Consider the following 18,549-nt stretch of genomic DNA (forward strand, 5'->3'; position numbering starts at 1 on the left):
GATGTTGAAATAGCTCACTAGCCACATCCTTTTCTCTTTCTTCCCAGCAAGACCTCTGTTCCTTCTCAAAGAACAGAGGTCTGTTCTGCGCCACTGCTGCCGGCTCTCCTTTGATGATGAGGACAGACCACCCACCCACAAACTCTCCCTTCTTGGTAATTGGGAGTATGGGGAAGAAAAAAAAGGCTTTTCCTCAGTTTCCCTCTCCCTGAACTTAAACATAAGGGTGTGTTAATGAAGTCTATTACATTGCAGTAAAGTGCCCGTCATCTTCCTGACCATGGGTCATTAGTAGAGATCGTCCGATACCATTTTTTCCTTCCCGATACCGATTCCAATACCTGAACTTGCGGCCGATACCGAACACAGATCCGATACCAGTGTGCCATATATTTTATTATGTTTTAACAGCTGTATGCTACTATCCCTGTATGGATGTGATAGGATTGCAATCATTGTTGTTATACTCTATGTGAAACATGAAAAAACAAACAATAAACGCACAGAACTTTCTTTTATTATCCAGTTTGACAGTCAGTCATAACGGAAAAAGAACATAAATAAACTACTTTAAAGTAGATTCTGTTCAGGGCTAAATTACGTATCGAATGGGGGCATAATCTCCAGTATTTGCCTATACCAGCATTTTAGGTGGTATCAGAGGCTTTTCCGATACTGGTATCGGTATCGGAACATCACTAGTCATTTGCCTCACTATATTCATTTTTGGTTACCTGGAGGTCCTGATCCTTTGTGTGGAAGATTAATTCCACACACACTAAGTAATACCAAACCTGATTTGAAGGCATGGATCCAGACAGGTCAATAGTTTACAGTGTACAAGAGCTACTCCTAGCTGTCACTCTAACCCAATTCAGCCCTCCACAGCGGTCTGTATTGACAGCGGTGGAACAAGATTGAGGCAAAGCAGAGCAGGATGATCAGGTTCCGAGCACCAACGCAACACTCCGACCAATTGTAACTTAATCCATCCAGCTCCACAATGATGTGGCATTCAGACAGCTAGAGATAACCAACAACATCACGTCAGCCACAAGACAGAGGAGGCGCTACATTACAGTAGAAGATAGTTCTCAGTACGGCTGAGCAAGAAATCAAAGGCCAAATCAATGATTCAAATATAAACCAAAGGTTAAAGGGTGATTTAGATTTTCTTTCAACATGGACCCTATTTTCCCTTGCATTGGTATCTAAGTGACTGAATGTGTTGCCAACTGATAAGTAGGCAAACGTTCATTTATTGAGACACGTCTCCTGCATGAAAGTCAGACACACTACACACTCATCCACCTTGAAAGAACTTTGCAGCTCTCTACATAAAGGCTTTACTTCCTGTTTGATGCTGAGCATTGGGACATAGTGTACATTGTGAGGTTCAGAATTAGACACTGGCCTGCACAAAGTGCTTGGCTAGCTCATTCTCCTCTTTCCTCTTGTCCCCTTCCTTTTGTTCACCTTCTCCACTCTCTTTCATCTACTCTGCCATCTTCTGTTTGTTCTCATTTCATTCCCTCTTTTCCTTTGTTCCTTTCTCCCTCTCTTTTGACATGTTACACTCCCTTCCATTTCCCCTTGTATCATGTCTCACGGTGTCTCTGCTCCATCATCACCATCCGGTGCCCTGACTAGGTGCTAATTTCTGACAGCAGTGACCGTCATTACAGCCAGTAACGGTAAATCCTCAGGCGGGTCAGTGTGTTATCACAGAGGGAAGGTGCAGCATGAAATGGATTCCTACCTCTCTGCTGTACTTTTCACCTGCGGCGGCATTTACTATTACCATGGGTTTATTTGGACCTCCGCAGGGAAGATGTTAAACACATACCAATATATTTTGTATGTTTCCCCCCATACAACATTTTTAGATGAATTTCATTAGTGTGTTTTCTTGCTCTTGGCTTCTAAATGGGTTCTAATAACCCTTAAATATAACTATGATAGTAATAAAACAAATCAATGTTACTGTTACTGAAGGCTGTTGTGTCTCAGAGGCTTTAATTTACCATCCCTGCATGATGTCCCTCTGTACGAGCTAAGCACCGGCCTGCAGACACGCAGAGCAGTGTCTGCAGGCCGGTGCTGTATGCTACATGATATAGTGTCTATCCATATTAAGAAGAGTGTGAGCTTTTCATTTCTGTTTCTGTGTCAGATCGGCTCAACCTATCTCCACAGCGCTGTGGAGTAAGGTCTGGCTACACCACAGATGCATTCTGGGATAGGAGAAAGAAACCTCTCTGGGTTGTTTGCATTTCTTTAAACAAAGAAATGCAATCGTCTTGGGCGGAGCTAAATTTAGGATGCAGTGATGGTGGCTCTGCTAAATAGTCTCAGGAAGGAACTTGTTTTGGTGGAACATTTGCACCTCACAAATGAAAATGCCACATACAATACTAAATTAAGTTAACTGTTGACACAACACAGTAATGTAAGCTATTTAAATTAACTGATACATGGTTAAACCTCATTGGCTCTTACCAGTGTATCTCTGTGTGTAATCCCACCAATCAGTCCCAAAACGTCCCAGTTAGAGAGGAAATACCCTAAACATATTCTTTATAAATCTTTACAATCATTCCCTGAAAGAACCGAGCATGCCTTCATGCACCATCCAAACTTTGTTTCATAACTTTTTCAGCGTGTAGCTTGCAAGCTCGAAGTTTGTTGTTGTTTCCCGAAACAAAGGCTGAGATCGGCAACACACAGAGAGCAGACATGTCAGGCTTTATCCTGAAGATGTACTTCCATTGATCCAGACTACAACATTCTCTCACACCAAGCTGCTCAGGTTGTACACTTCTGAAAAAACACCCATTCTTTAATCTCCCAAACCAAGTGCTGATTAATAATTTAGGATAATGGTGTTGAGAACATTAGCAAAATCCAACACAAATTCACAATCATACTGTAAGTTACATATGACCAACCCAAACAATATACAACATATTAAACTATATATATAAACTATATAACTATATATTTACAATTCAGCATGCACTTTGTTAATTTTCCCATACAAATGCAATGAAATGCAGACAGATATTGTCGCGGGCCACTTATGCCTCAATGGCTGTTAATATATACAGTCATACCGTTAATACACACATTTCTTAAAGTGCCCTCTGAAAAATGCAACCTCTCTTTCCATAAAACAATGTCCCAGTCCCTCAGGATAATCCACAGACATCACTGCCAGCACTCACACCTCTTCTCACATTTCCAGTCATTTATGAAATACATGCCATTCAACATCACCCGATGGGTCCACGTAAACACCCTTCCCCCCTCCGTTCCAGCCATTGTGCTCACTGTGCTCACTGTTCTACGATCCAGGCAAGCACCGTATGATTTCCCTCATTTCAGGAGCTTGGTAATTTTGTGTGAGGATGTTTAATGTGTTTGCTTTGCAGAGATGTGCCCGAGGACCAAAAAAAAAACGGAATGTTATTACAATTGGTTATTAGTTTCGTGGCCTGATTAGCTCTCAGCGTGGTGTCCAGGGAATCTTAAAGCTTCAGCAGTAGGTCCCAGTGGAGCCTCATTGAGATGAAACATTGTTTCATTTATGTCCGTAATATATGTAATAATCGTGATGATGTTTCTCTCTGTTGTTGTAGGTTGTGCTCACGCTGCACATATACAGTTTGCATTACCATACCAAATTAAAATCCCAACAGAAATCTTCAGGGTCCAATCTAATCAAAGAGCATTTACAAGGACTGTGAACCCGTCTGCACGCATTTGAAATAACACAATAATTCTTGATGAGCAACTTTAAAAGGGTTTGTCTAGGTTACAGAACCTCATTGGAGTCTTTTAAAACATCACAGGTTTCTACGCAACACATCCTCAGACCTAAACAACACAATAGGTCAATTGTCAAGGACTCCCAAAACGACATACAGTACATGACTGTTCTATTTGCTGCCACACAGTGGCCGCTTCAAACACGTGACAGTAATATGTTACCGTAATATGTGACCGGCGGTGGAAAAGCAGAGGTTGTGGATAGTATCTGGTACTTTTTTTGGTACCACCTTGGTTGAAGTTCCAAACGGAGGCAAAGGTGGAGTTAAAACACTGCAGACCAGTGATTGGGCAAAGAGAACCGTCACTAGACCTAATATTTAAAGTCCTGAATAGCCTGGCTCCTGCCTATATCTGTGATTTGCTATCTCCCTACGAGAGCCTGAGATCCTCCTGATCTACTTATGGTTCCAAAACCTCGTGAAAAGTGCTTTACCCCAAGCTGTACTATGCAGTGGAACTGTATTGTGATGTATTATTGCGGAAGGGGTACAGCAGTTATTTACTCCAAATTTGTGCAAAAGAAACTTCAAGAAAGAAACTCAACTACATCTGGAAGAGCTTTTCTAAAAATGGAAAGGCTGAATAAAACTCAAAAACTCCTACAATAGAACCAAAAAGGCAGCATCCATGGGATGTACACTACGTTCTACCAACAATCCCACAATGCAATGGGTTTGATTTTATAGATGTGAAAGTGGACGTTTTGAGACACTACACATGTCAGTGATGGCACAAAATGATGCTGATTGATAGAATGTACTGTTCAGGACAAAGAGTGTTCATAATGCTGAGAGCCGGGGAGGACACAAGGATTTGGGACACTTTGATGGAAAATAGCTTCTGCTATGTCCGTGGTACTGAAGCATTTTGGCCCTGTCCGTGGTGCTGAAGCATTTGGGCCCTGTCCGTGGTGCTGAACCTTTCTGGCTCTGTCCGCGGTGCTTAAGCATTTGGGCCCTGTCCATGGTGCTGAACCACTCTGTCTCTGTCCGTGGTGCTGAAGCATTTGGGCCCTGTCCGTGGTGCAGAGTCATTTTGGCCCTGTCCGTGGTGCTAAACCATTTGGGCCCTGTCCGTGGAGCTGAAGCATTTAGGCCCTGTCCGTGGTGCTGAACCATTTTGGCCCTGTCCGTGGTGATGAAGCATTTGGGCCCTGTCCGTGGTAAACCATGGCCTCCCTCCATGGACCATCACATTATTTACTGCTGGGATATTTTCACCTCTTGCCTTTTTAAAAAGGTAAAATGTTTTTATGTGTTACATTTTTAGTGTTTGTTGTTGTGTCTTTTAATACTTAGGGAGTAACGCAATTTCGTTGTAATACTGTCAGACAGTGGTGCAATCACAATAAAGCTTCTTATCTTGTATTTTTACTTGAATTTGTGTTTACCTGCATGAGATGGCTACTTTAGACATCTGTGTAACTTGGGCAAGGCACGGCAGCTTTATTTCTAGAGCACATTTCAGAGACATTTTGTTTTTTGTACATTCTGCACTCAATTCATTCAGTCAATCCTCCCATTTATTATGTTAAACAGCTATTTTGTATACATATTTGTTTCTGTATTTGTTTATTTCATTAATATGATTGTTTATGTATGCACAAATCATCAAAGCGAATTCCACATAAGCGGAACTTACTTTGGCAAAAAACCTGATTTATGATTCTGATTAAAAAGCAATTAAAAACCAATAAAAACATGTGTTAGAGAGAATATATAAACAGCTTAAATAGAATGAGACACGACAAGAATACAAGTTACAGTTACAGTACAGTGTAAGAAACGAACAATTACTTACTTAAAAATGCAGCATCAAAAAGAAATGTCTGCCGGGATTTAGGACCTGTACTGTCCCAGCCACAGTAGCCCACATGTTATTTACCATAATTCTCCATCGTTATCCATACTGGTCTGCTGTTAAAATGGTTCAATTACATAATTTGATATAAAATGCTTAAAAAAATCTGCACCAAAGACAATGATGACAGCAACAAAAGAAATATAAAAGACATTAAAAACGTAAGGCACTCATAAAAAATAACCATCCATAAAAATCGATGCTGATCATTGATAAGACCAGGTTTTATTGTGCACATGTAGAGGCTATGAAGCTGGAACATTGTTAAAGTCACATATCATCAGATTATGACAGAAGAATAGTGTATGGATGTATATTTTTTGTCTTCCCTTTTTTAAATTCAATTCAATCCAATTCCATGTCTCCGAGGGCGACATAGAAAATCTGATGATGGCATTATATGATATTATTGAGTTTCATTATGTTATGCGTTGGTTCGTGACCTGTGTGTGTGTGCGGGGGGTTGTGACGTACGCGTACAGCAGCAGTGTCGGACTAGAAGGACATAAAAGGTGGACGGAGTCCTGATTTCATCCGAACCACAACAAGAAGCTTCTGCTGCTGATCTAGAGTGCAACAGGCAGGAGAGTCTTTACAAAGGTAAAGACTCAGATTCCTCTTTTTACTCTCTGAGGAAGATTCATTATTAGTGTTCTAGTTTCCTCTTTTTCCTCTCTGGGGAAGGTTAGTTATTACTGTTTTAGTTTGCTATTTTTATTCCCTGGGGAAGATTAGTTATTACTGTTCTAGTTTCCTCTATTTAATCTCTGGGGAAGATAAGTTATTACTGCTTTAGTTTCCTCTTTTTGGGTAAGGTCGCTGATGGAGAAAGTTGTTCTGAATGTTCTCTGATGTAGAAACCTTTCCAAATACTCTCTCTCTCTCTCTCTCTTTCTCTCTCTCTCTCTCTCAGATGCAGAGGGGCTTCGGGATTGTTTGTGTGTCACTCATCTTTTGCGCAGCTCTGTCTGAGACCATCGGCTTGGTCATTGCGGTAAGCTGTTCACATTTACCCTTCACACAGCTTTAGGTATTGTTATTACCCTGTGTGTGTGTGTGTGTGTGTGTGTGATAGAAAATGTAAAACAGACAAATAGCAATGTAGAAAAACTACCTTGGAGTAGAGTGTTGTCCATAGAAGTCAAATGATAATTCAACATATTGGGGGGTATTGCATGAAGCACTTTGTGCTACATTTACATGTATGAAAAGTGCTATATAAATCAATGATTGATTGATTGATTGGTTGATAATATAATGTGTGTAATGTGAGTATAGTTGTGAGCTTATCCAGAGGCAAACCTTTCAGTTTGTCACACTGTGAATGTAGAGGCTGGCAGTGCGGACCGGAGCTTTTATTCAGTGATTTATTTGGCTGGAACTGGTGCATGTTTCCCCCCTGATAAATGGCACGGAGGTCATAACTTGCTTTTATTCTATTTAACATGACGCCAGAGCTTTCTGAGTATTGCTTTTATGTAGTTTCACTGGTGCAAAGATAACAGAAATAGACTAAATAAACCTCAGACAATAAAAACAGCTTCAGTCTGAATATCTTTGTCAGGGAGTGTAGTCGATGTACTTTATTTTTAAATGTACACTAAATATGAACATATTTCATATTTCATATTTTGAGAGACTGATGAAAGAAACAACATCACAAACATGGATTAGAACTAGTCAGCATTGAACAGAAGACGTGTGTTCTGATCATTGTGTGTGTGTGTGTGTGTGTGTGTGTGTGTGTGTGTGTGTGTGTGTGTGTGTGTGTGTGTGTGTGTGTGTCTGTGTGTGTGTCTCTCTCTGCAGGCAAAGGACAAACGTGGCTGGACACTGAACAGTGCTGGCTACCTGTTAGGTCCCCGTAAGTACACACACACACACACACACACACACACACACACACACACACACACACAAACTGCAGCAGTAATCTGCTGTCTGCAACACATCTGGAAATGTAGTTTTGGACAACGCATCTTGCTTACAACATTTCTCTGTCATATCCTGAAAACATGTTACACATTTTGCAAACTAACAGCTTTCCCAACACATGTACTTTGTTGAATTATTTTGGTGACTATTACAGTAATAGAGATTATTTTCATGCAATGAATATACATGTCCTGTGAGATCAGGCTTTTCCTCACATTGTTTCTACAAATGTGTCATTGAAACTTTGGCTCATAGCAGTATACTGCATAGTGACCTAGTGCAGTTTTATTTTATCTATACTAACCTGCTATAAGAAGTGAATAACCAAGATATCAATATATTGTCTGTTACATATATTACCGTCCCGGCTGTCAGTAGTCAGAGAACAATAATTGAGTGCTGGATTCCTGAACAGTGTTTTACTAAATGACACTTCCAGACCGGCTGAAATATCAACATTTTAACACCAATTTAACCCGTGCAGCTGATTTTCAACCCTCACATGCACGCCTCTGCTGCTGCTGGAACGTAATCTCTCTGTGCGCTCAGACTCAACTCTTTTACATTTGATCATCTCATCAATTCCATGCTCTGGTCAAGTGTCAGCAGCTATTTAGCACCTGAATGTCCATTAGTTTAGTTTTAGTTTATTTATTTTGTTTGTTTACACATATACAAATACTACAGATTAATATACAATCAATAAAAGATGTGATGGAGAGATGCACAACCTCTCTAGCGGAGTTAGGCTCAAAGTCTCAGCAGATTACACAGCGCAGGAGGAATGTGAAGCCGGCACACTTTTTGTTTTGTCAAAGCAGAAAAAAGATCAGGTGGAGTTAATAAAAGTAATGACACTCTCCGTAAGTTTTAAAGCAGCGGAACAAGCTGAAAACACATTGACATATGACCATTTTACAGTTTTAGGATAGGAGTTTTAGTTCCAGACTCTGAGTAAAAGAGTTTATTGTTAAATATAGACCTTACACACAACTAGACCATATTAATAATCTAATCTCTTTGAATGCTCGCTTGGTTTTTGAGCTCACCTGTACAGTTTGTTACACGGCTCAAGCTCATCTTCTGTTTCTCATCTCTGTGTCAGCTAATTCAGTTTAATTTAAAGATAGCGTCATTACCATGAAGACTGGGTATCCAGATGTGTGTGCGTGCATGCATGTGTGTGTGTGTGTGTGTGTGTGTGTGTGTGTGTGTGTGTGTGTGTGTGTGAAGCCCAGGTAAAGGTTGCTCCTGCCTCATCCTGTGTTTCAGGTCGTATTGATCACCTAATTCAGATAAAGGATTCTCCCAGTGCCAGAGGCAGAGACGAGCTGGTCACTCAATGTAAGATAGAAACGTACGGCCGCTGCAGGGCCTTGGTGTCAGGCCACGAATTGCTCTGTTCAACGCATTCCGCCTCTTAGCTGCTTCTGTCACCCGTCAGGCGAGGACGTGCGTCTTCCTGCTGCTCTCTGTGTGCTTACGCATCCAAACATTGCTTTTGTCTCGCTGCGCTATAAGCCAGGACATTCATGTTGATCTCTCCGTGAGTGTCTGCTGAGTAGGAAAGGTGAGACTACACTGTGTTTACTTGCAGTTGTTAGTTGTAGTGTTGTCCTCGGGTCAAATTTGATCCATTTTTCAAAGTTTTTTATATCAGAAATATGGGTTTCTTACAACTAAATCGCCCAAAAAATAACTTGGATGCATGCATGTATGGAAGACATACAACATTCTTCGCAGGTACAATTTATGATTATTTCCATTGAATTTTGGGTGTTTTATTCAATTTCATAGTATTTGAAAAATGTTTGTAATGTTTTTAAAACAGTATCGTGACTAAACTTTGACATAAACCAGTCTGTGATTCATTCAACATCCTTTGATTTTATCTATTTGTCATCATAATTTCTGCTTTTTTTAACTCAAAAATTAGGTGTAATGTCATTTAAATTAGGTTTACTGACCATGAATAAAAGAAAGCGTTAAAAAAAAAATGTCGGGAAAAGCACCAAAAAAAGTTAATTTTGAATTTTGACCTGGAAGGACAACAAGTTAATGGTCGACAGGAAGACAACACGAGGGTTAAGACTTGATTTTTGGAAATATGCTTGTTTACTGATTTACCCGATTAGAAGAGAAAGATCATTTTCTACTTTGTGTGTCCAGTAGGCTGCAGAGAAACATGTTCGGTCCAGTGTCTGACAACATTAAGGCTCTCTACAGAGATAGACCTATTTGTTAAAAAGTAAGATCCTTTTAGTAACAGCTCCAACAGCGCCATTGCAAAACTATGTATCCTACGGTGGCCCTGAAGTACAAATCAGAACAGCAAAAGAAAAACTCAACAGCAAATCATAGAACACAACGGCAAATAGGAAAACAAAAGGCAAATAGGAAAACAAAATGGCAAATCATAAAATACAACGGCAAATAGGAAGAAAAACGGCAAATAGGCCCTTAGATAGATAGGCCCTACATTTTCCGGTAGAAGTTAATGCCGTTGTGTTTTATGATTTGTTGAAATATTTTCATATTTGCTATCATGTTTTCCTATTTGCCATTTTGTTTTCCTATTTACCGTTGTGTTTTATGATTTGCTGTTGTGTTTTTCTATTTGCTGTAGTGTTTTGCACTTCAGGGCCACCGTAATTTCCACATGTAAATGGGTGAATTAAGGGTTTATTTCAACCAAACCAGAGTAGTGATTGTTGGAAGCGTGGAAAGACGAACCAAGATGGCTTGTGTCAAATATTAGCTTTATGCCAGCGCGGGAAGAACATGGGACAACAATAATCATTCTACACTAAGCTAGAGAAGTAATGCGCTCCGGCTACACTGCATGCATAACGTTGTTACATAGCAGCCTAGTGACCCTCTCTGAAACAACTGGCTCTGCTGTCATTTTTAGAGAAAAACACCTTCAGTTGTGGCTTGCCTTCCTGCTGCCGTTTGATATTATTCTATTATTATTATTCTAATATTATTGTTATACGTTTTTCACCTTGACTCTTTACAGTAGTTCGCTAATTGATATCACCAAGGAGCATTTTTCCACGGGGTCCTTTAGATGTTAGAACCAATACTTAAATTATAATTGAAATTAGTGGAAGTTTATATGCTACATACTTGATTATAAAACACATCAGGATATATGAAATTAAATGTAGAGAGCGGAAGGGCACATAGAGACAGGAGGAGCAATGTATACTTGAAACACAAAAACATGAAAATACATAATTTTCCCTCCTTGTGGGTCACTCCAATGTCATGTTTTTTAATTGGGCTTATAGTTCAACACACACACACAATCAGCGCAGGGGTTAGCAGCTCAAGCACTACTTTAGCTAATGAGGAAGAAGTTAAGATGAGTCAAACACTTCCAGCCACTTAATGTGCCGTCTCTTCAACCACTCGTAATGTAAAGCTGTGGAAAGAGTGTGTAAACTTAAAATGACACATACTTGTAAAGACTGGTGAGTAATACTGCAAAGCGAAAGACAACAGATAAGGTAGATTTAGTTTCTGTAGTTTACATTTTTTCATTAACGTAAGTCATCAGCAAACAGACAAAAGATTCAAAGTAAGCCCCAGTTTGTATTATTATTAGAGTCACGGTGCTAAATCTGTTTTTCTGAAAAATCAACAACAAAAATTAGCAACTCTCCCTGGCTCGTTTTGTACACAAATACAAACTAGCTATGAGTATGAAGCTATAACAGAATGGAAAGTAAAATAAATATAGACAAATGTAAACGCACACTGTAAAAATTAAGCACAGACATTTTTGTCTGCTTTCCATCATTGTTTGGATTAGGGAATAGTCACAACTTGGGAAATAGTTTCAATTCTTTTTTATTATGTAGCAGTTTGCAGTCGTCACTTTGCTTGTGCATTATTTTATCATCATTATTATTCAAATGTATTTCATTGTCTGTTAAAACCACAGTCTGTTCTATTTTAGATGTGCTTTTTTTTATTTCCTTTGTTGGTCAAATCTGTTTTACTGCAATTCCGTGAGCCAAGCCCTGCAGCTGGTCCGTAAAAAGTTTGGAAATGAACCAAACAATTACAAACCAAACACCATGCTGAAATAACCAAGTGTACAACAATGTCCTTCAGATCTTCTTACGAGCATTAGGTAGAGGTTTGCCATGTGTGCACTGTGTACGTATGTGTGTCTAATGTATCATGCTTCTAAAACAGTGCCATATTTAGGACATGTGTGTGTTCTCTGTTGTTATGTTAATGTAGCACACCACAGTTCAAGCTTGGTAAAGTCATTTTCGTTTGTCAAGAGATATTTTCAGTTCAAGCAAATATTAAAGAAATTTATTCACAGCTGAAATATGGGAAAACCCGGAGCAGCTGGGAAAATGAAACATGAAAATAACAGCTTTAACTACATAGCTGTAATACTTTAGTCAGGTTGAACTGCAGTTTTTGGTCATTTGGAGTGAGTTGAGCTTAGGGCTGCAGCAGTGCCCCGTTTGCTGTTTGTGTGACTGTGATCACTCCTCACTGTCCAGATGGAATAGATGGACACAGGACACTTGGAGACAAGCCGGGTCTGGCTGGCAAGAGGGACATGAACCAGGAGGAGGACTTCAGAACGGGTCTGTCTCCCTGTCCGTCTGTCTCCCTGTCCGTCTGTCTCCCTGTGCCTGTCTGTCTGTCTGTCACACAGAAACAGGATGATCTCTTACTGTTAAATCTGTGATTTTGTTCTGCATCCCCTTCAGCTAAGTTCCCACTACAAGACTTTCAAAGTCTCTAGTTCGCTGTACTGTCCACATGACACAACTTGCTGTCTCGGCACAACTTGAATTGAATTGGCAAGAAGTTCGCCGGATGTCCACCGGATGCTAACAGAGCACAGTGATGGGCCCGGGCAGGCTTCAAACTCATGATGTGAGCGATACCGGAGAGAAATTGGAGCGGGATTGGGTGGGAGATAAGGCCACGGTCCAACATTTAAAAAAATCTGCTCTGCGTGCCATCCAAACTCCTCCCTGCACCAGCGTGCCTCTTGTCTCGCATTTTTTAAATGGTTCACACATCGCCAACACAGATTTCCCTCCGATATGGGACTTTTGTCTTAGAGCTCCAAAACCTGTCAGCGAGTGGAGAATCAGGGCTAAAGTCATGTAGTGGGAACATGCCTTTAGTGACACCCTATAGCAACTTTGTTTGTTTCAGTTTTCTCTGTATTTCACATGTCAGTCATATTTAAGAAATGTTAAAGAGTGCTTTAAGATTCCTCCTTGGATGAAGATATCTCTGTATCTGGAGATTAATTTCCACATATGTTGTTACCAAAGCTGCTGTCAAAGTTCAAAGTGTACTGTCAACTTCAGACAACATGACAGCTGGCTGCACTTTGTTGCTTTGCCTCCACAGGTGCCCTGAGAATAGGAGATATGGATATCATCCACACTGTCATTGACTTCCTGTCGTATCTAAAGCTGAAAGGTATGCTGTTTTATCTAACCTAAAAGTGAGCCTGTTCAAGGCCTAAGAGTGCTGCGGAAGGCTACAGTATGCTGATGGGAAATCTAACGCTAACAATCTTCATTATACCCCACACTACAAACGTGTTAGATGGACTAACATAATGACAATTCTGCAATAGACAAGAGTTTCAGTTCAGCAGCCTATCATTATTTTCGGACAGGCTATTACTTTAGCTAACGCTTTAGAAAGTCCCACAATAACATTAACTAACTAGGCAATGGAGGCAGCGGTAGAGCAGCCACCCCCGTGTTCTGCGAGGTAAAATTACTGTTTTTGTCCAAACAGTCTGGTGGCTTTGAAGAAAGCAGAGAAAACAGCTTCAGTTCCCTGTTGTAAAGGGCTGTCTGACAGCAAGCTAATGCAGATTTTAAACCAGCTCTGTGTCCTGGCAGTGTGTGCAGACGAACGGCTTCCCTCTGTGGCACCAGCTATCAGTTTCTTAGTTAAAGCGAGAGTGATACTTATTGTTCAGAGGAATTAGACATCATAGCCATGGTATGTGGTTACAAACCAATCAGATTGCTTGATTTGAGCTTACTGTTTTATTTATATTGTTATATTTGGTAGATATTGATGGGAAGTATATGATAGCACTGAGGATTTTGATTGGTTGAACTGTCAAACTTGTCTGACATGTACGTCTGTATAATTTTCTCCGTGTCTGTGTGTGGTTACAGAGATGGGAGCCTTGGACAGTCTGCCTTCCTCTGTGACATCAGACGAACTGGCCAATCCCTGATGCGTCTGCCTCTCTGCAGTTCATCTCCATGTACACAAGTCTATGTTTCTGCTGTCCCAGCTACCACTGCCCTAAAAATTTCACCTCACTGTAGCTCCATTCACACTCTGATGCTGGATGTGTCCCGGTACCAGAGATCGGATTAAACTCACTGAGATTGATTGTCACCCATTACAAAAATCTAATCTTTCTTCTCCCCTGTGTAAATAAAATGTTATATCCACTGAAGGTCAGTGAGTGTCTGCTGACTGTAGGTGATGTAATCACTGAGGTAATCAGAAACCAACAATGTATTATCATCTTAATGTACTGTAAATTATTTAAGAGGATGGAGTGAAATAAATAAACAAATGGCACTGGACTCAACGAGCAACTTGAATTTGTTTTTTTTCATTAGTCTACTTCATTGGGTTCATCAAGTTCCTGATGAAAATGATCTTGACCATCAAGAAAGATATCATTGACACAGGTCATTGAAATCGATTTTAGGGCTGCAACAACGAATCGATAAAATCGATAAAATTCAATTACTAAAAAAATTGGCAACGAATTTAATTATCAATTCGTTGTGTCGCGCAACTATTAGGCAACCTAGTCGCGGAGATAAAAAAAAAAATTGAGTTGAGCGCAGAGTGGAGCAAAAGAAAAGAAAAAAGAGCAGAGCGGGGGTAGAGGAAATACGGAGAGAGACCGGAGAGACCCGTAACGTTGTTCTGAAACACTCGGCGGAGGCAGAGAAATCAGTACGACCCAAGTCATCCAAGGTGTGGGAGCATTTCACACTAAATCAATCAGAAACGTGTTAATTGCAAGATAAGCAAAAGCGACACGGCATGGCACGGGCGCACCACGGTGATGAGTCAGCACCTAAAACGTAAACATGTTGGAGTCCTTGATGAGGAGGACGGGAGTTCAACAGCAGGGTAAAGTCACTACACTATCCTACTTCTGTTCCGGTCTGAAGGGAGGAACGTACCGTCCCTCCAGGAGCTCTTCTGGTGCTGCTGTTTACTCGTTATCCAGCTGACTAGCATGACAAGCTAGCGTTAGCTCGGTAATAACAGTAATAAAGCAGGGGGGGTATAGTTTGCAAGACTAAAGACACGGTTTTATTCACTCGCCTTTTTTGGCCCATTAATTTTTCAATCTGTTGTCATGTATATATTATTTGCTTTGTCCCATATCAGTTATTGTTGACAAATATAATAGTGTGTGGTGTATAAACGAATTTAACTTGCACTTACTACAATGATGGTAATAATTTAATGAATAAGTGTGTGTGTGTGTGTGTGTGTGTGTGTGTGTGTGTGTGTGTGTGTGTGTGTGTCTGTCTGTCTGTCTGTCTGTCTGTCTGTGTGTCTTGTCTGTATCTGCTATTTGGGTTACTTACCTTTACAACTTTACTATTAACTAAAACAACAAGTATGTATGTATTGAGTTGATGTAAATTAATGCTTTTTTTTAATCCGATTCATCGATTAATTGAAAAAATAATCGACAGATTAATCGATTATTAAAATAATCGTTAGTTGCAGCCCTAATCGATTTAAAAAAGTAAAGGGCCAATAATAGATCCTTGTGGCACACCTTGAAGAAGCGTGGACCTTTTTTGACACGTAACCATCAATAACTACAAATTGTTCTCTGTCAAATATAACAAACCAGTTGAGAACATCCTGAATTCCATTAAAGCTTAAATATAATGTTATAATCAGTCTTTTGTGAGGTCCAAATAAAAGATATGTTGTTATCCAGAGCAGAATATATAATTTGAACAATTTCAGCAGATCTATACTGACGTTTATACAGGGTGTTGTTTCTCGTTAAATGACGATAAAATGTTAAATAAACCAATTTTCTCAGAACATTTGAAAACAGAGTAATCTGAGTCTTTACAGGGAGAAGGAGTAAAAAGGCCTTTAAAAAAGTGTTTGAAAGCACTCCTCAGAACAAACCAACATGTCCCAAATGTAGTAGTGTACCAATGATACATCTATTTCATTATTGAAATATTGTTAGTTATCACCATCTAGTGGACAGATAGTAAAACTGCATCATCTGATGTGTTATTTCTCTGACTGGGTTCCTGACACTTGCTAGACTGGTTTAGTTTTGTCACACTGATGTTATAATATTTATATTCGGATGTTATTATAGAAGTTTTTTTTTTTTTTAAAAAAGTCTGTTATGATTGTATGTTTGTTTAGTAGAATAGAAAGCATTAGCTCAAATGGATTGAAATGAATTCTGACTTTTGTTGAATTTAGTTTGTTAAAGATGTGAGTTGTTGTTTTTTGCAAATTGCAAGATTTTATATTTTGCATTCAAATATGCCTAGGCTGTGCCGGTTGTGGTTGTATGTTTTTTCTGTTAAGTTAAATAAACTAGAGAATAGTTGCTTAATGTCTTCATAATAAATGCATAACAACTAGAATATTGCATTATTTGTCTGATGGTGTTGAATTATCCATGTTTCATCCATCCATAACAAAGGTAATTATTAACTAACTTACTATTTTGCTATTCTACATGAATGAAAGTGATTTTGACCTTTTTTCATAGACTTTTCAGTGTCCCACATTAGGAAGCTACTGATTGTCTCAGAAAACTTGTGCTAAGAGCACTAATATGTCTATCATTTCTTTGGTGGATGTCTGTTTGTCTTTCTGTTATCTGCATTTTGTATTTTGATTTGATTAGGGCACATCCTGGGGTTTTTCAAATGGTGTGGATTTAATGTATTGGCTTCAAATCGCAATGTCACAGAAGTCTGAAATGCAAAACATTTCCAATATTAGGGCATTTCACCCTATGTTCATAACATGTTGATAATTAAAATGAAATCATGCAAAGAAAAGGAATGAATGAATGACTTAATGAATGATAACGTTGACTTCACACAGCCTGTGACTTTTTTGTCTAAATTTAATTTTACTTTTCATAACCTGTGGCTTTATTTTTTCAATAAACTCAAATTATGCAATGCCAGTTATTAGAGTTTCATCTGACTTGACTCAGCACGTGGCTTTACATTTCTTGTGCTGTATATGTCCCTGTAAATTATCCTACCTCTTATAATACACCCTGGGATCCTGATATCAACGCACTGATATCAAGATGGTGAAAGTAAGACAGGATACTTTTGTCCAATCACAACACCCTTGGGATGAAAGTAAGAAGTACCAGTCATGTGGTATAAATGATTAGCCAATCACATTCTTTCCTGAAGGAAAGTATCAACAGGCCAATCAGGACAGAAAACAACTTTGTTTTATATGCTACTACATAGCCAAAACATAATTTCACAAAAATCACATAAAATCAAAACTGAAGCTTCAACATGACTCTAAAGAAAATGCCTTGTTGATGCTAGAGGTCAGAGGAGAATGGACCAAGTGATTCCAGCTGATAGAAGATCAACTTTGACTCAAATAACCACTAGTTACAACCGAGGTATGCAGCAAAGCATTTGTGAAGCCACAACCCGCACAACCTTGAGGCGGATGGGCTACACCAGCAGAAGACCCCACCAGGTAACACTCATCTTCACTAAAAAATAGGAAAATGAGGCTACAATTTGCACAAGCTACCCAAAATTGGACAGTTGAAGACTGGAAACATGTTGCCTGATCTGATGAGTCTCGATTTTTGCTGAGACATTCAGATGGTAGAGTCAGAATTTGGCGTAAACAGAATGAGAACATGGATCCGTCATGCCTTGGTACCACGGGGCAGGCTGCTGCTGGTGGTGTAATGGTGTGGGGGATGTTTTCTTGGCACACTTTAGGCCCCTTAGTACCAATTGGGCATCGTTTAAATAGAACATCTTTGGGATGTGGTGGAACGGGAGCTTCGTCCCCGGATGTGCATCCCACAAATCTCCATCAACTGCAAGATGCTATCCTCTCAATATGGGCCAACATTTCTAGAGAATGCTTCCAGTACCTTGTTGAATCAATGCCACGAAGAATTAAGGCAGTTCTGACGGCGAAAGGGGGTCAAACACTGTATTAATATGGTGTTCCTAATAATCCTTGAGGTGAGTGTATATGTAATATAAAGTTAAAGTTGTTTAGCTGGTTAATGACTTGCGTGTTTTGTGATTCCCAGAGTTCCCAAATTATCTTTATTCTATTCAAGTGCTGTGAAAACCATAAACTCAGAACATTCAGCTTCATCAATAACTTCTTTCCCAATTCTTTGTCTTTGGAGCAGCTTCATACCTGACATCACTCATTTCAGTTTAAGCACCATGTAATTTGGGAGCCCTAATCTTAAACATAAGGTGATAAAGGCACGAGGAGTACGATGGTACAGCAAAATCATTACACAATTTATCACATTGTTACAACTTTGACACAATTTCACTCGCACTCATATTTACAGGAACCTATTGCAGTCAATTACACTTAAACAATAGAGACCAATGTTATTTCTCCATGTTGGAGGACTGCTCGTTTAGATGAATATGAGGCTGGAGCTTGTTGTCTACGGTGGAATGAAGCGTTGTTTGTGTTAGAACATCATTTCGCTGATTAGTTATTGATCACGGAAGATGGTATCTGGGAATATCTTTGTTATCCTGACCTGAACCATAGATATATGGACCAGAACCACAAACTCTCCGAGCAGAAGGGGGTCCTTGACACCCTGTCCGTTCTTGTTCAGGC

General features: G+C 39.6%; 1 protein-coding gene across 1 annotated transcript; it reads left to right on the forward strand.

Annotated features, from left to right (window-relative positions):
* Positions 1–6,604: 6,604 nt before the first annotated feature.
* gal (galanin/GMAP prepropeptide) lies at positions 6,605–13,879 on the forward strand. The gene is made up of 6 exons (XM_028586448.1): positions 6,605–6,685; positions 7,501–7,555; positions 8,899–8,970; positions 12,156–12,242; positions 13,027–13,098; positions 13,818–13,879. The coding sequence occupies exons 1-6, from the start codon at positions 6,605–6,607 to the stop codon at positions 13,877–13,879; spliced, it is 429 nt and encodes a 142-aa protein (XP_028442249.1).
* The last annotated feature ends 4,670 nt before the right edge of the window (positions 13,880–18,549 follow it).

The sequence above is a fragment of the Perca flavescens genome, chromosome 8, assembly GCF_004354835.1.
Source record: "Perca flavescens isolate YP-PL-M2 chromosome 8, PFLA_1.0, whole genome shotgun sequence".
Classification (NCBI taxonomy): Eukaryota; Metazoa; Chordata; class Actinopteri; order Perciformes; family Percidae; genus Perca; species Perca flavescens.